At 37.7% G+C, this 21,031-nt stretch overlaps 1 protein-coding gene across 6 annotated transcripts in view; it reads right to left on the minus strand.

Moving 5' to 3' along the window:
• SLC26A2 (solute carrier family 26 member 2) overlaps nt 1-21,031 on the minus strand; it is a 53,671-nt gene that overhangs the window by 14,957 nt on the left and 17,683 nt on the right. For 4 of the 6 annotated variants that reach the window (XM_081935511.1, XM_081935513.1, XM_081935512.1 and 1 more), the window contains exon 3: nt 15,368-20,587. The exons of the other annotated variants lie outside the window; for them this stretch is intronic. In XM_081935511.1, the coding sequence (XP_081791637.1) occupies nt 19,082-20,587 (1,506 nt within the window). In that variant the 3' untranslated portion in view covers nt 15,368-19,081. Of the gene's footprint in view, nt 1-15,367; nt 20,588-21,031 lie in introns of those variants that run through there. 6 annotated transcript variants of the gene reach the window in all.

Raw genomic sequence — 21,031 nt, forward strand, 5'->3', positions numbered from 1 at the left:
ATGAAATCAAGTTAATACATTAAAAAAAAACATGTCTTAGTTTTTCCCCAAAGTTCAGGTCCCCTTAAATAAGTCACTGGATGATTTTTGTTGTTGTTGCAATAAGGGTGTAATACTTATTCTGGCTAGTTGCTCTCATCCCTATCCTGAATTAGGGCTTCTTTGATACTAGTATTCACTGTTTATTTTCATGCTCAGGTGCTACATTTCCATGTTCCTCTGTACACAGTGAGACACCCCTGGATCTAAGTCCAGGAACTCAGGAACACCCAAAGGTGCTTTTACAAGAGGCAACTGGACTTTCTGGTTTTTCTCTGAAGACATTTTATCTGAAGATTCTTAGAGCTAAAGAAGTTTCTTGGATGAGAAACTAAACATCTTCAAAGAAAAACCAGAAAGTCCAGTTGCCTCTTGAAAAAGCACTTTTGTGACAACCATGATCTGGATGGCTGAGAATTTCCATAGACATTTAGCTATGCACTTTGGGATGAACACCCTTCAAAGGGTGGGAGAGTATGAACAGATTACGCAGGAACATTACCCAACAAAAATGATTATAGGGCTGGAGGCTAACACCTATGAAGAACGGTTGCAGGAACTGGATATGCCTAGTTTAATAGAAAGAAGGACTAGGGGAGACATGATAGCAGTGTTCCAATATCTCAGGGATTGCCACAAAGAAGAGGGAGTCAAACTATTCTCCAAGGCACCTGAGGGTAGAACAAGAAGCAATGGATGAAAACTAATCAAGAGAGCAACTTAGAACTAAGGAGAAATTTCCTGACAGTTAGAACAATTAATCAGTGGCAAAACTTGCCTCCAGAAGTTGTGAATGCCCCAACACTGGAAGTCTTTAAGAAGATGTTGGATAGCTATTTGTCTAAAATGGTATAGGGTTTCCTGCCTAGGCAGGGGATTGGATTAGAAGACCTCCAAGGTCCCTTCCAACTCTTTTATTCTATTCTAATAATTTCATGATGGCCATAAAATCCTGAGCCCTTCCTGACCCTTCCCTAATGCATGAAATCCCCCAAACCATTAATTTTGGGGATTGAGTTCAGAGATCAGTTCAAGGAGCTGGGAAATGGATGCTGCTGTGCAGGAGCATGGGTAATAACTACCACCTCTGTGTCTCCTTAATGGGAAAGCTGTTTCTTGATGTTTTTCTAACAGTGAAGTATTTTCCATGACCAAGTTACCACCCTGAGAAGCAAAGCTTTCATTCAAAACAGTAAACATTTCTGTCTCTTGAGTCAAACAAAACAGTTTTATGCCTTTAAGGCAAATTTGTAGACTCTTGTGGTTAAGAATATATTTAACTTATTTAATAAGAGGCTACTTTGTGAATGAAGTGAATCTGCTAAAGTGCTATTGCCAAAAATGATGTCTTTAATAATAAGGATGCTTCCCAAATCTTGGGGTTCTTTCTGTCAAATGTCATGGAATCATACTGGCATAAGGGGCTATTTAGGCTATTGAGTCCAACATCCAGTTCTGTGCAAGAATCTTAGGGACTGTCTCTCCCCAGTTATTTCATCCCATTAAATTTGGCAGGATTTGCAGGTACTATCAATTAGGTATCTACTTTGGGGTTCCAGGACATATACCTCCTCTGCCATGGTGCCAGGGGTGAAATTCAGCAGATTCTGACAGGTTCTGGACAACCGGTAGCATAATTTTTGAAGAGAACTGGCAAATACCACCTCTGGCTGGCCCCAGAGTGGGGTGGAGATATTGCAATATCCTTCCCCTGCAGTGGGGAGGGAATGGAGATTTTGCAGTATCCTTCCCCTGCCATGCCCACCAAGCCACAGAACCGGTATTGTGCCCAGTTTATGGAACATTCCACCCCCACCCACCCCCAGCAAAAAAGTAAATTACATTCCTTCTGATATTCTGGATGACCCTCAAGACGTGGCTGTTATTAAGCTTCCCATTTCCTCACAATAAGTCTTTTACATGCTTTCCCCCCCATGGCTGCAAATGTCTTGCTTCTTCAAATTCTCTTCCTCTAATCCCATTTATTCTTAAACTCTTCCCTCTCTCCATTTTGTCTTCAAGGATATACCCTCTATAACTATAAAAAAACCCTCTGTTGTCTTTCCTGTTCTCTTTTTCTTTCTCTGAAGGATTAGAATATTTTTCTTCTGGGCCATCCTTTTAATATCCAACTGTGCATAGTATCTTTTACGTCTTTTGTTTCTAGCAATCTTTCAGATTGCTTCCAATGTCAGTTTCTCTTTTAAATGCCACCATTCTTTGATTTGATGCATCTCTCCTCAAGCCCATCAAGTGAAGTATGCCATTCATTGCACTAATACTTCGACTTTACTTTTAAAAAAATGTATACTCAGTTGTTTTCAGGCAAGAACAGAAAGTTGCTAAAAGCTTTGTAAGCTATGATTTAATGGACTGCCATGCATTCCTCTTCGCTAATCTTTTCTAAGATTCCTCCTTGAGGAAACTTTTCATGCTTCTTTGTTCTCTTCCAGGCAGAAAAACCATTTTTGTGTTGCATATTTGCTGATAAATAAATGGAGACTAGTATAAATCTATTTCAAGCTATTTAGCTCTCATCATGCTTTGCCATAACATTTAATCACTTCCTTGGCTCAGCTGATAAGGGAGGAGAGCTTGTGGCTTAGAGGTTAATATAACTGCCTAATATAAATAAATAAAAACAGCCCAGGTTCAAATCCCAGTAAGAGTATGGCTAGCTGATGAGAGCTAGAGCTTGAAATAGATCTATACTAGTCTCCATTTATCTATCAGCAAAAATGTAACACACATACATACATACACGGGTGTGTGTGTGTGTGTGTGTGTGTGTGTGTTCCAATATAACTCTGGAATGCTTTGAGCAATTTTAACCAAACTTGGTACACAGATGACAAAAATACTTTGGGGGTAAGATACCCCTAACACCATTTGGGGTGTGTGTTCTGTTAAGATACAGCCTGTTGTGCCTTAAATGGCTTCTTCTGTACTGCCGTAAAATGGCTTCTACTGTACAGCGCAGTGGAGTTACCATGGTAATGGCTTCATATACTCCACAAGAAGGCTCCCTCTGGCAAGGGGGAATATCCAATATTAGAAATTACTTTTGGTCCAGACATTTCCCCCCTATAAATAAATACCTGGGCAATGCTGGGTTATCAGCTAGTGTCTTATAAGTTTTTCTTTTAAGTGTAACATATACAGAGAGAGAGAGAAATGGAAAAAGAAAGAGAGCGAACCAACACAAAAAACCAAATCCTACTCGCTTTGATTGCAGGGATATTGACATCCTGTCCCTGATGATCTTGGATTGCCCCAATTGCTGATTCCTAGTATAGCTCTTAATGTGTCTATGTATGCATGCGTGGGTTCATTCATCCATCCATCCATTCATGAGTACGAGATGTTTCTTAGATAGGGCTTGTCTTAATAAGTTTCTGGGACATTACGTTATAGGCCAACAGATTGCTTGTATTATGGATCAGTCAATGAATCGTGCAGAAACAAAGATTTTGTAAAAAGTTAACCTTTACACAGCTTTTAAATCCAATTAACTTCACATTAACCGATGCTAAGCAAAGGTCACTAGAACACTAGATCAGCTATATTAAGAAGGGGTTGTTTTGAGGAATAACTTCTAAAATAGCTCAGTAATACCAGCAGAAACTTGCTGGCTTATGTTGACTTCCGTTCTGAACCTGTTCAGTCAGCAAAGAAGCAGTCTCAGCTCACGCCATATGAAATTGCAGATATTGTTTGCTGGAGGAAGTGTATTCTTCAGTCACGCATTCAAAATTATGATTAGAACAAGCTGATGGCATCATCTGCAAATGTTTTCACTGTTGTTGTGTGACTATTTGAATCCGCACACTTAGATAATTAGAGACAGAAGAGCTCATATGGGTGCAAACATCCAGCTTTATTTTTTATTTCATTCAGAAACTACTGTTAAACACCATCAAGTTCTTTGTGCACCATATTGTATTCTGAAAACTACCTCCATTAACGAAGATCATGTGCCTTCTACTTGATGGCATCTCTTAGTGACCACTTCATAGATTCCTCTAGTCTAGGAGGATTTGTTGGGTTTTCCAATACTTTATCTACAGTATCTCTGCTGCAATCAAGTCTTTCTACCTCACTTCTGCTTGACCCCTTATCTATTCTTTCATCTTTCTCATAGTTACAGAGAGTGAAACTACTGTAGCTCTCACTTCAAAGAGTTAGGTACAATGTTCCCAAAGTATGATAATTTGAATCTGATCAGTTGTACTTTGAGTGAGAACTCTGGTTAATTTGTTCATTTGCTTGTTTTTTCTTGGCTATTGATGGTATTCTCAAGAGTCTTCTCCAATACCAAAGTTCAAAAGTATCAATATTCATTCTGTCATGTTTATTGAAGGTCTAATAAGAAGGAACTTATTGTCATTTTCATATATATTTAACTACTTCAATTTAAAAATCTGGATTAGAACTAACAGATTATTTTATAGTTAGCTTTATTTCACTCACAACATTTTCTTTTCATCTTGTCTATCTAAAATAGGATGGAAAACATTTTTAAGCCTGGTAGTTTTATTGGGAGTGTTTGGAACTTGTCCTGAACACCCTCATAAAATGACCAATTCAAATAATAGCTGTTCTGGTGGATAAAGCCAATCATAGAACCCAGGGGTGGTTTTTACTTACCTTTCCTACTGATTCGTAAATGTGTTTGTGTGTCCGTCCACGTATGCGCCCGGCTTTCGTGCAAGCGCTTTGTTCAACAAACGTCCCTAAATAGGACAGAAAAGAGCCGGGGGGCGGGTGGGCAGACCCACCATGGCCCACCCACAATTTCCACTACTGGTTCTGGCAAACCGGTCTGAACTGGCTGAATACCACCTCTGATAGAACTTCATTTATGTTATGTTGTTACAATGTTGTGTTACATTAATGTTACGTTATGTTTTAGGTTAGGTTAGGTTTTATGATAAATGGGGTTCTATGAGGAACAGGCTGATAAGATTCTTCCCCAATACCCTTTCTACTTTCAAAGCAAATGGTCTACCTCCCCCAATTCCTCCTCCCTGTCTTGCTTTCATCTTTATTTTCCTTAGCCAAATGGCACACAAATACTGGGCAGTAGCAACCTATTCTTGTTTTCTTGGAATGCCAATGCAACCTTCTTCAAATTAAAATGACTGTGTTGGTGTTTTGATTTGCAGCATGCCCACTTTCAAATTATTTATTCCTTTCTTTAAAATGCTGAAGAAACGTAAGAATATCTCTATGTATAAAGCTGTAAAAGGAACATCAAAAGAGAAGTTCACAGGAATCAGCTTGCAACCTCGATGCCAATGCTAATCTTCCCACCAGGGCTGGCTAATAATAAAAGCACCAGAAGTCAAGAAAAGAACAAGGATGGAAACTAATCAAGGAAAGAAGTAATCTGGAAATAAGGAGACAATTAACCAGTAGAACAGGTTGCTTTCAGAAGTTGTAGGTGCTTCATCACTGGAGACAGCCACCTGTTTGGAATGGTATAGGTTTCAGCAGGGGGTTGGACTACTGGTAGAAGACCTCCAAAGTCCTTTCTAGCTCTATTGATTGATTAATCTGATTGATTAATAAGTTGCAGTCAAAGAATAAATTTGAAAAAAACAAATAAATGAAAATCCACAAATCATGTTTGATCACTTGATTTTGAGAGGAAAATCTTCACTACCGTCATTGATTATATTTCACATGCTTTGCCTTATAATAGGTAGCTTAAACCAGGGGTCCCCCAACCCCTGGGGCTTGGCCCACTATCAGGCTGTGACCTATTTGGAACTGGGCTGTGAGAGGCAGGTTGGCATGTAGGTGAACGTACAACTCCACTCGCACGGCACAATTCCTCTCCCCCCCCCCCCCCCCCCCCACAGCCAGGCCACCAAGCCGCAAAGGTTGGGGACTGCTGGTTTAAATTATAGGGTTGCAGTGTTTCATGGCTACTTACATATAATTAAAACATCCAATTTGATCAAGGAGAAATTAATTTGCACCATGATGTACCCATAAAGATCCCATCACGTTGGTAAAAAGTATTCCATACTGCTATAATTGTTTTTAATATGTCATTAGACGCAGCATCTTGCTACAGAAACTAATATTCTGCATCTATTTCAAGGATAGAAATAGATATAAAAACTCAGACCGGATGCCTTCTTATAACAGAAGTCAATGGTAACTGCAGGTGAAAGGTATGTTTGTATCAATGAAGGCTTATATAGTCTGTTTTACAACTAATCCATAAAGCTATACAATAAAGTAGTCCTGGACTTATTTTATTTGACTCCTGCAACCTGTGAAAAAGACTTCCCTTTACTCAACTCAATGTAATCTTAAAGTTTGTAAGTTGTAACCCTCACAACTTAAATGTCACCATAAAGTCTCAGTTCATGAAAGCAACAGTCCGTGCAAATGTGTTAACAGAAATACATGGCAGTCCTTTGCATTGTTTGCTCTCTCTCTCTCTTTGTCTCTCTCAAAATATGTAGTATTATAGTATCCAGATGTTTGAGGCATCCTTCCTTCCAACTTGGACTAGAAAACATTCGGAAACAACCAATGTAAATAGAAGAGATCTTTAAGGGTAATTAAATGTCAACTTCTTTTAAGTCTTACTTAATACAAAAAAAAAACCCTTTAAATTGGTTAGCTTTGGTGAGGATGTAAGAGAGAAAAGTGGGGACATGTCATCTTATCACATTGCTCATTGCTGTTATATTGTTAATTGTGAGAATTATCACACATATAATATCATGAATATAATAGTGAAAAGCCACATTAAAACATGGATACTAGCTTAATTTCATCTTCCAATAATTTAAGCTTTTTAATTTTCCCTAGCTATTTAATATTTTCATTGTTAAATTCAATTCTGAATCTAAAACAGGACAGAGAAAAGACCAACATTATACATTCGGTGCGATGAAAACCCAGGGTATGGAATCAGAATGCCATAATATACCCATCTTATGCTGTTCTAAATTCTACACTCCACCCAGATTCCTTTCCCCTGCAAAGATTCATTTCTAACATAAGATCCTATACAAGGAATATTTGTTATCTAGCCTTTGAATAGAATCACAATACAGGAGGTTGTAACGCATCTATTTTTAATGGCATGAATCGTCTGTTTAAAAAAAAAGTTTAGAAACTTAGTTACGTTTTATTTGATTTTAATTGGAAGAGAGCATGCTTTTTGTCATTAGCATCCAGGCAACAGCAGGACATCTAAAAAGCTAAAAGGTCAACGATTTATTGTAGTACCACAGTGTGATTGAGTGACGTTGAGTGACATGCCAGCAAGCATTCACCAACACTTCATAACAATTCCACTCAAAAGCATGCCCCATTTTCACATAACTTTTGGAGGCTGCAGAGGCTTCCCAACAGTGGGGTGTGCTCTCATTGGGCCTCTGGAGCTTCCAAAAATTGTGCAAGAATGGCCATCCATTTATGCAGTTTCCATAGGCTGCAGAAATGCATTCTCCACAAAACCGGTTCAGGAACAAAGGATCTGCCTGAAGGAGGCCATTTGAGCCTTTCAACAGGAAAAGAACACTGCCTGAAGGTAAGCAGATCCTGGAAATCGCTGTGTCACAAGAACAATTGGGCTCTTCCCTGAAGCTTGTGTGCTTTGGGGGATGGTGTGAGGCAAACATTTAGAATGGCAGAGATGGCACTAGGACTGAAGTCAAGGCCAGGCATCTACTTTCGTTCCAGCCTCTGCAATACCACTGAGTTCACTATTCAGAGTGGCCTACATAGGGGTGGGGGATAATTATTCCTCTTTTGTTCAGTGTGTGTGTGTGTGTGTGCACCCCTCTGTATGTGTGTGAGAAAAAGAGACAGACAGAGACAGACAGAGAAACCCAACAGATCAACTATTTATTGTGTTACCAAATCATATAAATACAATAACTTATAAAAAACCAGCAATGTCAGGGCCATTTTAATCTTAAAGCAAGCTGTTCCAGAAAGTAGGCACTGCAATTGAGAAGGCAACCTGACAGATGACATTCTTTTATAGAAGGGACCCATAGGATGGCACCCTGTTGGGATCTACAGGGAGAGGCAGATTCAACTAGATTTTTTTTTTAAAAAATAGTCCTTCAAGTAACCTAGCCGTGGGCCACAATGGGTTTTACAGATGAAAACTTGTGCCTTGAATGGCACATAGCACAAGCAATAGCACTTAAGACTTATATACTGCTTCACAGCGCTTTACAGTCCTCTCTAAGCAGTTTGCAGAGTCAACCGCTTAGAGAGGGCTGCCCCCAACAATCTGGATCCTCATTTTACCCATCTTGGAAGGATGGAGGGCTGAGTCAACCTTGAGCCTGGTGATTTGATCTGCCAAACTGCTGTGCAGCCAGTGATCAGCAGAAGTAGCCTGCAGTACTGCATTCTAACCACTGCACCACCGTGGTTCTTGGAAGTTGTCTGACACTAGTGCAGCTCATAGAGCAAAGATATTATGTGGGCAGACTGTGGCTCACCAATAATTATCACCACCAGATTTTGGATTTGTTGGGAGAAAGAACTGGGATCAGAATGATAGCTCCTCTTTGCTGATTATTTGTTTTGTATTGTGTATTGATATGGTGACTCATATGATGATTGTGCAAACATCTGCCAGCTGCATCCTGTAATTGGAGACATGCTGCAGTTTTTGAATTCTGGAAATTTGTTCAATGGGGCTGCCAAAAGAAAAGCACAACACAGCAACAGTAATGTAAAATACTTTTATTACTAAATATTTTTATTTTTAAAAAAATCTTATGAAAACCGATTTAACATTTTCTGAGAAATTTGAAACTAGAAAAAGATATTGAAGTTACATTTTCAAACTTGGAATGTGGTACTACAAATGGCAGCATATGAGGCAACATTTGCTTGCCATTTCTTTGGTAGTTAGCTTGTACACTTTGTATCTTTGCTGTACAAAAAAGACATAATACGCAATTGGATAATATTTAATAAAATATTTGCTTTAAAAATGCTAGTGTTTTGAATTGATAGTTTCTAAATAACTTATTTAAAAAACAATATTATACAGGTAGATTGTAATTCATGTTTGAAGAATGCAATATTCCATTTAGTGCAAATTTAAAGTTGAATAAAGTCAGGTTGAATTTGACTCAAAATTGAATTTATGCAAGGCTAACATGTATAAAATAGAGTCTAGTGTATGCTCAGTTGCAGATGGAGTTTTAGATTCTGCTAATCTTCATGTGAGAGCCAGTTTGGTGCAGTGGTTAAACACCTGGCTAGAAACCAGGAGACCGTGAATCTTATTCCCACCTTAGGCACCAAGCCAATACAATCACCAGCCACACTGACTCAAAGGCAGGCACATACGCACACACAATCTTCATGTGTACAAAATGGAGGAATGGAAGATTCCTTATTTGAGGTTTCTTATTACCGTACTTATAATGGAAGAAAACAATACATTAAAAAAGGCTTCTTAGGACATTAGAAAGAAAGAAAAAACCCAATGTAATTCAACAATATGAATAGAGTCACAGTAACATTAAAATAGGATAAGATACTGGAATGACAAATGTTTGTTTTGTTATCTATAATTACTATGCAACTTTGTTAACCATAAATTTAAAGTGTATCTTTTTATCTTTTATTACAATATTTCATAAACATATAAAATGTATCTTTTTCATTACGTATTTCTGTTGAGATAGAAACAATTACCATATTTTTCACAGAAGAATAACTTGGAATAGTGCGAATTTGAGAAATGCAACCATTTTGTGGGATTCATTAATCACACTGAGCTCTACCAATATATTAATAATAGAATTTTTAACAATGTGGTTCAAGGCAATATAAATGGAAGTTATCTCTTTATTTCATCACATTTATAGTAAGTAGAACTAGGGAGCATGACTGCCAAATCAACAGAAATCTCCTTGGTTGAGTGAGAAATTCAAAGCAAGAGTCCTTGAGACTTGTTAACATTTTAACCACTGCAATTCATGGGTATCCTTAACCATCTTTATTTCTAGAATTGTCCAACAATTTGGTCAATGAAAAAAAGTGAGATGTTTAGATATTTACCATTGCCTAGAAGGCAGGAGACAAAACCTCTTTCTATTTGCATTTCTACTTATTTACAAATACCTGCTCCCTTTTAACTTGCTCTTCTTTTAGGAAATTATTTTCAGATGCTTTGAAGTGCAGTTTCCCTTAGTACAGGGGTCAGCAAACATAAACACTCAAAGAGCCACAAATGTCCCACCCAAAAGACCCCCATTCAATTCTGGAGCCGACCGGAAGTCCAGTTCCCCCACCATAGAGTCTCCTCCTAGCACGGCATCCTTTTTCCTCTACCTTCCCTAACCAAAAGCCCTATCAATTTTGGAGCTGACCAGAAAACCCACCCCTTACATGAGAGTCTTCTCCTGGCACAACGTGCTTCCCCGCCCCAAACAGAAACTCCTCCCAAAATTGTGGCACCAACTGGCGACAGGGAGCTGCAGCAGAAGCATGAAAGAGCCACATGGAGCTCCAGAGACGCAGTTTGCTGACCCTGCCTTAGTAGATGAGCAGATGCAATGAAACCTTACTGTAACTATGTAGTTAGAATGAGGAAGAAAACTATACTATTCTCCTGCTCTACATATGGCAAAAAAAATTGAAATAAAAGTATTTAATGCATATTTCCAGTTAGAATTTTGTATGCCACAAAAAAAAAAAAAAAACCAACAACCCCAGCCTTTAAAACAAAGCACTGCTAATTTTAAGGACAAAAGGATTTCGAATTACCAGGAATTTTTTTAATATTGTACTTTTCATATGCCTTAATTCTTCTATACTCCCTACCATAATTAAGATATTTTTAAAAAATAGCTAAATGCATTTGTACAATCATACAGGTGGCAAAGTAATTCAACATTTTATCCATAATGCAATAAATTGCATATAACTTTTGTAAAGCAAATGAGGTTACATCTTATTATGGCTTCTGTTGATTATTTTTCTTAGTCTTCTCACCAATTATGGGGGAAGAGTACAATTTTCTTCCTTTGTAATAACCCTTTATCTTTTTAGCTTACAAAAGAATTGGGATGAGACAGGGAGATTTAATTCCTTATCTCCCTATACTGCCAGCCAAGAATTTAAGCACTCTGCTTAAATTTAAGCGTTCTGGCCTCTGAAAGTACAAATAAGAAAATATGGGTTCATTACCCACGAATCCTGTGATTTCATTTGTTTTGCCATAAACTTTTCATTTATGTCATCAACCCATGTCTTTGGATATTGCACAACTTTTACAAAAAAACAAATAATTGAACTGTGATCTTATCTGCTAATTTGCATATTGGTCAATAACCCACTTATCCAGTTTTATTGTTCCATTTTAAGCAATAATTAACAACCTTACCCAACAATAAGAATCTACAATGTACAATAACATTTCTCCGTAAAAACATTATTTTTCCATATAAAGACAATAAGAAACTTTCCATTTACTGAAAAATCCTGCAATTCTAATGACGTACAAACAGCAGCCCTTTTCCTTCATTAAATCAATATTAATTTGAGACCATTTGAATAGTGCACAATTATTTTTCAACTTTTTTTTTTAAAGGTACAATTTTCAAAGCAGCCTGGAAAATTAACCATTTTCCTACAACCGTGATGGCGAACCTATGGCACATGTGCCAGAAGTGGCATGCGGAGTCATGTTGCCTGGCACGCACAGCGTCGCCCATTCCTCTTCCGGGTTTCTGGCGCGCATGCACACATGATAATCAGCTGGACTTTGTGCATGCAGCAGTGCTGGAAACCAGAAGAGTTGGTCTTCCATTTTCTGGTGTGAGCATGCACACCGACCAGCTGATTGATGCATGGCAGTAACTGGAAGACTTGCTGGCCAGCACGCATGTGTGTGCCAGAAACTAGAAGTTCATTTTCTGGTGTGAGCATGCCCCTTGGACAGCTTCTCTTCCTGTTCATGGCACAGATGAACACATGTGCACAAAGTTCACCCTTTTTGGTATTCAGTGCTGCGCGCATGCATGCGTGCACACCCCTTTTTGGCACTCGTTGCCGAAAGGGTTCGCCATCACTGTCCTAGAACATAATGTTCCATGCTCTTTATTCAAGCTGTCCTCTGACATGTAAATGGCAAATGCAATGAAAGTGCTTGAGGAATGAGATACTAATTTTCAGGGCTCTTAATTGAAATCTTGGAAGCTTTATTCAGATTCCAAGTTGTAAAAACCTTATAAAGGTCATGATAGATAAATGAAATAAGCAGAAATAATTTATAGCATGGGTGCTAGACATGTAATTAATCTCTTATAGGAACAACATTAAAATATCAGTTCATTATTTAATCTCAATTCCTACCGTTGTTCTGCAGCTCTAATATTGAACAAGAATGGCTTTTTCCTGAGCAAAACAATCTCCAAAGAAGCCAATTATTATATGCACTTTACGTTTTTTTTAAGAAAAGCCCAAAAGATCTGATTGGTGATTTATATAGTCCACCTGATGGTCTTATAATATTTTATTATATTTTAGCCATTTTACAGAATTTTGAAACTTTTACAAAATGAACATCATGAAAATGGTTAAAAGATTCTAAGTGATTATTAAGCTGCAACATGTAACTTTTGTGGTCATTGCATTTTACTAGACAAGAGAGGAAAAAAACATTAAAAAGACAGCAGCTCCATGCCTTTTTAATGATTAGTTTCACTCTAATTTAGAATTTTAATTTGAAATATAAATTGGTTCAACATTTTGCAAACCAGCAACCTGTAAATAACATCAGGCCATAATTCTTAGCATTCTCAACTATTTCAAATTTTGGACATTTTGGATAGGATTTTACCTTATTACCACATCTTAAAAGTAAAGGTTCCTCTCGCACATATGTGCTAGTCGTTCCAGACTCTAGGGGGTGGTGCTCATCTCTGTTTCAAAGCCGAAGAGACAGTGCTGTCCAAAGATGTCTCCATGGTCATGTGGCCGGCATGACTAAATGCCGAAGGTGCACAGAATATTGTTACCTTCCCACCAAAGTGGTCCCTATTTTTCTACTTGCATTTTTACATGCTTTCGAACAGCTAGGTTGGCAGAAGCTGGGACAAATAATGGGAGCTCACTCCGTTACGCAGCACTAGGGATTTGAACCACCAAATTGCCAACCTTTCTGATCGACAAGCTCAGCGTCTTAGCCACTGAGCCACTGCATCCCTCTACTACATCTTACCATACTCAATATGATCTCCTAGGACCTAGGACAACTGAAGTTCCCCCAAATGGGAGGAGGCTCCCAGAGCCATGGTTTAATTACACAATATGATTGTAGAAAACTGATAGCTGAGAAACACAGCACTGTAGGTCTTTGAGGTAGACCTACACCTGTTATAAAAAGCAAATATACAGCATATACTGTATCTTACAAAACCAAGGCAGAAAATTTCAGTCCTGCTGATATATCTGAAACAGCCCTTCTGTTTTGCCCAATAATCCTGTCCCTATAGCCTTTCCTTTCTCCCAATCCAAATATTAAATGCAGCCCAACTGTGAAAATGTTATCATCCTAATCTGTAGCAAGAAGCCTAGCAAAAATGAAGATGTAGATTGTATCCAGATATCTGGAGGTGTACCATTAAAAAAAGAAATCAATGGTATAAAGTAAAAAAAAAAATCCCAATTTTTAGTTCTACACAATCGCATTACGACAGAACTGAACATGAACTGTTCTAATTTAAAAAGAATATACCAATGTATAGTGGCCAATAGTAACAGCAATCCAAAGGACTGCAATTAAACATTTAATTTCTGTTGACATGCTGTTGTTCCGAATAAAGCACACAGCTGTTCAAATAATAATGATTATACATTTAAATTACTTCTCACTGAAATACCTTTGAACAATGTCTAACAACGTCTGGAATTCATAGTTGCCAAAAAAGACCAACAACAACCACCAAGCAGCTTCATTTGTAGCAGTTGAGTTTCCTAACTGTAGTAAGAGAATCAACATGTGATCTCACCCATGTCTCTCATACTGTTATCTTTCACCAATCATCTGATGGACTCTATCCAGGGAAAAAGTGGTTTGGAAACAAGTAGCTCCATAGTGATATTTGAATCACTTTAATTGTATCCATTGGATTCACCAGTCCCCAGAGCTAATCTTGTTCTTTTCCCCTCAGGGACTTTTAGGAGTCTTTTAAATAAATCTGTGGTGGCAGATGATAAAAGAAAGGCACACATGAATATACTACTATTAGACAATAAGTGTAAAATTTCTGCAAAAGGCATCTTGTTGCGCATGACAATAAAGATATGGAGCTTACCATGTGGGGGAAAATTGTAGCAGTTTTCAAAAAATACTTTTGCAAATGCAACAGCCTCTGAAAAAATAAATTAGCAAAGCAGAGAAAGATAATGGCTATATTCATTGCAAATGACTACAGGCCTCTTTTGCTCTATGCCATATCTTTATGTTTTTGCAAAAAAGCAAATATCAAAATTACTTAGGGCTATGTAAGAATGTGGCAAGGCAATTAAGGGAAAATTTTCAAGCAGGAATGCTTACGTTTATGATTACAATCTTGCGAAATGCAAAATAAAATTAGTAGTATAATTTTAAGTATCATTTAAAAATATATATTCAGTTATTGAATGCCTGCATTTATTAAATATTCTAGAAGCAAGAGAAACAGCTATAAGTATCATCTCTAAGTGGGAGAAAGATACCACATTTATAACTGAAGTTTGATGGATGTTAATTTCTCTTCTGTTAGCATACAGAAATATTCTCTGTAAAATTAACATGTTTCATTTTTAAAAAATTAAGCAGGATGTTGGAAGAACTGTCCCAACAGTTCCAAGTGGGGAGAAAGACACTGGGAACTGATTGAAAAGATGGTTTTAATGGTGGGCAGGACCACATGGTTTGAGATCCTGGGCAAAAAAGCACATGGGTGTGTGAGAGAGAGATTTATACCCTCTGTTGGGCTTTGAATTTGAGCTTGTATTCTGATTGGTTGTCAGACTCCCATGGGGCCATGCAGGAATAACTTTGTAGGTTGTCTGTGTGCGAAGTTTGGTTGAATCTTACTGGGTGATGCAATGAAGGGCAATTAAATGGGTCTGCCTGAAGGAGGTAGATCTTTGTTATGTAGAATAGACTGCCCCAGGCCTTAATGGCTCATTAACAAAGGTGGGGGAGGGGGCTGATTTTCTGCCTCCATTTAGGGCAGTGTTTCTCAAACTTGGCGACTTTAAGTCCCGTGGACTTCAACTCCCAGAATTCAGGACTTAAAGTCGCCAAGTTTGAGAAACACTGATTTAGGGGAAATATTCTACCTTTTAATATTTCTTAAAATATTTCATTCTGGATGGAATCACCAAAGCAGTCGGCATGAGCTTAAATGGACTCCAGAGGATGGTAGAGGACAGGAAGGCCTGGAGGAACATTGTCCATGGGGTAGCGATGGGTTGGACATGACTTTGCAAGTAACAACAAAAAGGGGAGGGGTGGGTGCTAACTTCCTACAAGGGCAACATTATTTCTCATTTAAAATTAACAGTTCTTCATTCAGATTAATTTTATTTAGGTTAGTACTGCACTAAGCCATGATTTTTGCTTAATCTTAGTTTACCCAGTAACTACAGTAGCTGTTAATATCACATACTAAGGCAAAAAATATTGTAACGTGCCTTTGTAAAACCTGTGAACCTATTAATTTTCTGTTGAATTTTTCTGTTCTTAAATCTAAGCTACATAGAAAACTTAATCCTTAAATCTTTAAGACTATTTTCCATACATAGTTATTTTTGGAAAATTACTGGTAGACAATTTGTCTTCTCTGGATGCAACATTGAATAGATTTACATCTATGATCCTTTCAGAGATGACTGGTTGACAAATACACCTATTTCCTGTGAAAATAGCTATAGTCTGCTATCTCCCTAGAATGTATTTATTCAAGGACAAAATATTTCTAAGGAAAAAGGTAACAACCTCAAGTGAAGCAAAAAGTTTCCATCAGCATGTAATACATCTGAACGCAAAAGAAACTACTTAACTATGACTTTTTATAATACAGTTTCAAATGAGATAATACATCTGCAGTTCTTTAACAACTAACTGAAAACAACAAGAAACAGTTGAAATAGCAACAGAGGAAGGAATGGTCACAACATAATTTTCCAGTCTAGTAAACCAGATACTGTACTGAAATTGTTAGATTTGTGGGCCTTTTATTTTAAAAGGCCTCCAATCTACCAATTTCAATAAAATATGTTTATTGCAGTGTGATTTCCAGTTGTGAATTGTATTTTAGTAGCTATGAGAGAAGTATGTACATTGTTCCCTTAATAATAAGACTTCACTATATTGTTTCATAATACTTCACAAAATCAAAGATTTTTAAACAGTGAAAGTAATTTTATGGTAATTTTAAAAAAAAGTCGAGAATCCTCTTCCTAAAATTGTAATCTATTATGCAGAAGTAACAGTGAAAAGGCACCATTACCTAACAAATAAATACATTCAACCCCTACAGCAATTTACTGTATCTTTTGAAGTTAGACATGGTTAATTCTTAATCATCTTTTAAAAAATCAAGCAGGTACTTCTCTAGTAAATTGTGCCCCCTAGAGATTTAGCCACAAATTACAAGCTGCGTGGAAAAGCAGCAAGTGGCATATCTTTTGTCTCCCTTCACTCATAACATTAGGATTTAATATTAACAATTGCAAATGGCTGGCAATAAGCAGAATGGGTAAAAGAAAGCACATTTGCAAACTGAACTTCTCTAAGCAAGTCACCATAGTTTCCACAGTTTAGGTGGTTTTTAGATGTTTGATTAAATAACCCTTTTCAGCTGTTGGACATGTTTGGAATTTTCAGAAAACATCATGGGCACTCTAATGAAATTGCTGCTAAGACACAACCAGTTACAAACATTTATTTATAAACAAATTATAGTATTCTAACTTCTACTGCTCTAGAGGCTTTCAATTTAATTATTTTTTTAAAAAAATCCAGGTGGGGTAGAGCCCAGCAGCTACCCAAAGATGAATTCTTGATGCTATGGCACTGTCAGACACTTGGCTGGATTACACAAAGTCATACAGGAAAAGTATCCCGTATCAAGAGCTATTAGTTGCTATGGTTTCACGAAACCTTCAGGATGCCAATGAACACGGAAGACAAATAATGTCTTTGTGCTTTATTGATGAACATCCTTCTGACCCTTTTTGGAACTGTTTGCGTAGAAGAAACTCTGACTGCTATTAATCTCATGAATACCTGTATCTTTTGTTCAAGTCTACTAATATTATTTACCAAATAACTCAGAAAAAAGGGAAAAGTTTCTAAGTCAGTGAAATAAGTTTAAAATTGTTCATTCAGATTTCTTAATATCAAATTTCTATATATTTTGTGGATATGCATTTGTAAAGCAGCAAATAATCTGACAAGAAACTCTGTAACTCAATAGACATTTTATCTTTGCTGTTATCTGTGACAGATTTCCATTTTTCCAGAAGTGCTTGTAAAGGAATTCTTCTTTAATATTGGTTACAACCCTTCTCTTTTGTGCCAAGAAAACTAATAGCAATGCAGAAGTTCCAAGAATTCCTTATCAAAGATCTTTTCTGCCAAACTCACACACCCTCAATATCCTTTTATGACAGTTCCAGCACTATTAACAATGGAAAGGAATCTTTAAGATGTGCCAGTAATGCTTTCATTTTCAGTTAGAATTTCATATATCTGGCCTGAGATTTTCAAAACAATGATGTTATTTCTGCAAAGTTTTGGGATACACACAAAAAGAAAAGTACAATGAAAGTCTATGGTTTACCTGTAAAAATGATTATTTATCAGATTACTTATTTAATAGTGATAACTAATTATTTTGAGGCAAAGACATATTCTAACGACTTTGGCCACCATCCATTAGTTTTGCTAAGAGTTAGTGTTTCTGTTTCCTAAATAAAGTCTAAACAGAATTAAGTATCTACTGTACAATATAGCTATAACTTGAGAACTATTTGTAGGTTCTTCATACAGTGTACAGGTAGTCCTCGACTTATGATCACAATTGAGCCCAAAATTTCTCTTAAGTGAGACAGTTAAGTGAGTTTTGCCCCATTTTACGACCTTTCTTGCCATAGTTAAATGAATCACTGCAGTTGATAAGTTAGTAACCCAGTTGTTAAGTGAATCTGGCTTCCCCATTGACTTTACTTGTCAGTTGCAAAAGTGGATCACATGACCCTGGGAACAGCAATGGTAATAAATATGAACCAGTTGCCAAATATCTGAATTTTGGTCACACGATCATGGGGAAAGGTTGTAACTGAAAAATGGTTGTCACATTTTTAGTGCCATTGTAACTTTGAATGGTCACTAAACAAACTGTTGTAAGTCGAGGACCACCTGCATTTCAAATGACACACCTATTCCCATGGCCACCTAATTTGACACAGTTTATTCCACATTCAGTAATGTGGGGGTGAGATTTCTAAAGTGGGGACAAATGCCCCAAATCAGGATGGATTTCCAATTTTCTGAGATATTTCCTTTTCAAATAGTTTATCATGACACACCCACGTAATTCAGAAGCATTCCTGCAAGGCACCAATGGAGTTGTGAGGAGGGGAGAGGGAGAGAGTACAAGCATAAAGCAGCAGGAATTTTTCCTTCCATGAAAGGTACACCCTGAATGGTGGTAACACTACCTCCCCAGCAGGTAGTGGCCCTAAAGGCATCCAAACCAGAAGGGCCCACTTTGTGATGCAGACACATTAAACCTTTGAGTATTTGTTCTTCTGGCCAAGCACAACTTATGTGTGTAGTTATCACTCATGCATAGGATACATCACCATTTTCTCAGTGCAGAGCAAAATGAAAGGTACAAAATGTATTTGTTTATAATCTTGTATGATCAACAGCATGTGAAAAAAAAACATCGCCCTTTACAACTTTGTGAGATAACAGTATATGTAATGCCCAGTATTATTAGTGTCATTAAACAGGAAGCTTCTACTTACATTAGGTTTCAGAGACACAGCTGCCATTATGCTTATACGTACACAATGCATACTCCACAGCTTGGTGCACACTGTGGAAGAGACAATGCTCCTCTCCTTTTTTAACATATTCCCCTTGCTGCAAGGAGTACCTCACAGAAGGATTACATTGAGCCAACAGCACTTGGATGCCAATTTTCCCATAATCCCTTTGAATTTCTTTGAGTGTGTGGATCCCTGCTGTATCCAAAAACTGCACTGCACAGCAGTCTATTACTAGTGTATGGAATGCGAGTTGCTGAGTGACAAGCTGCACCGAAGTTTCTGCTTGTTTTCCACTGGTTCCATCTGATTTTTCAGTACGTATTTGCTTTTCTAGCTTTCTTTTTGCTGCCAGTTCCAATGAAGGGTTGATTCTGGTCCTCTTGTATAGCAAGGACTTAAAGTTCTCTTTATTTGCATAATATATTGGTGCTTCAAAGCGAAAAAGTCTGATGCCTGCCTCAACTTGAAGGCCACTATAGGCAGAAAGAGGTTCATAGATTTGAGAGTCTGGTACCAGACCAAGGAGCTGTCCTTCTGGATTTTGCGTCCGCAGAATGACACAAATCATTGAAAAACAGACCCCAATAAGAAGGCCAAGTTCAGTGCTTATCAGTGCTGAAGACAACATAGTGACAAACCAGATCAGTGTGTCGATTTTGCTTAACCGCCACATTTTTGGCAGGTCACCAAATTTTCGCAACGCCCCTTTGAGGTTGACAATGATGATGACCGCTAGCACACATTTCTGAAGGGAATAGAAGAGGGGAGCAATCACAAGGAGAACTAACAAGATGACCAAAGCAGTCACCACACTAGAGAGCTGAGTCTTGCAGCCTGTCGCATCTTTCACTAGAGTTTTGGCAAGGGCTGCGCTGGTTGTGAAACAATGAAAGAAAGACGGGATGATGTTGCAGAAACCAATGGCATACATTTCCTGGTTGGGTTTAACCGTATAACCATGTTTCTTGGCAAACATCTCTGAAAGAGATACAGTAATGGCAAAGCCAATAATGGCTATGGGCACTGCATCCACAGCCACGCTAGGAATCAGACTCCAATCTGGTGATTGTGGTGGTAGAAATCCAGTTGGTATATGTCCAGCCACACTGGAATTGTATTTCTCTTTCAGCATCCCAAAATGAGAAGCCAATGTGGCTATTATGACCACCAAGAGCTCAGTGGGCAAGGGAGCCTTAAGTTTTGATTTGAACCGCTCATTTAACTCTTTTGCTGGAATAAGAACAAGAAGGCACACGCAGCTGGTGATGAGGTCACAGATGTTGGTGTTATGGATGTTTCTGAATATGTTTATCCATGTTTTTAAAAGAGAACCATTGCCACTGCTCCGTAGAAAGTTTAAGCCCAAGAGGTATTTGGCTTGTGAGGTAAGGATGGTTAAGGAAGCGCCAGTCACAAATCCGCTGAGCAAGGAATCAGAGAGGTACACAGAGATGAAGCCCACCTGGAAGAAGCCCATAGCAACCTGAAGAAAAAGGCAGATTAGGTGACACTTCTGTATTTAAAAAGGAAACAAGGGTAAACTACAGTTATAAGATAGGACTTGATATATTATGCTATTCAGAATTACAAATAGCTATGTGTTTGTTTCAGGTTCTTCGACACGTTTACTTATTATTATTATGAGAACTTCCTTGTGTGTTTTTAAATTTCTACTTCTTAACATTGCCATTTTTTATTTTATATTTTAAAAAGCCACTTAACCCTTATACTGTGCATGATATAATTGTGATATACATGTTTACTTCGATATACATTTTGTCTGATGTTGAATATGCTTCCTGAGGATGAAGAGGAAAGGATGCTGTTGTTCTTTTTGCTATCTTTTTTGTGAGCGACATTTTCCATTTTTTCCACACTATAGCTCTATCTACTTACATCTGTATCTCTATCAACATCTAAGTATATC

This window comes from Natrix helvetica (assembly GCF_964273705.1).
Source record: "Natrix helvetica genome assembly, chromosome: 1".
Classification (NCBI taxonomy): domain Eukaryota; kingdom Metazoa; phylum Chordata; class Lepidosauria; order Squamata; family Natricidae; genus Natrix; species Natrix helvetica.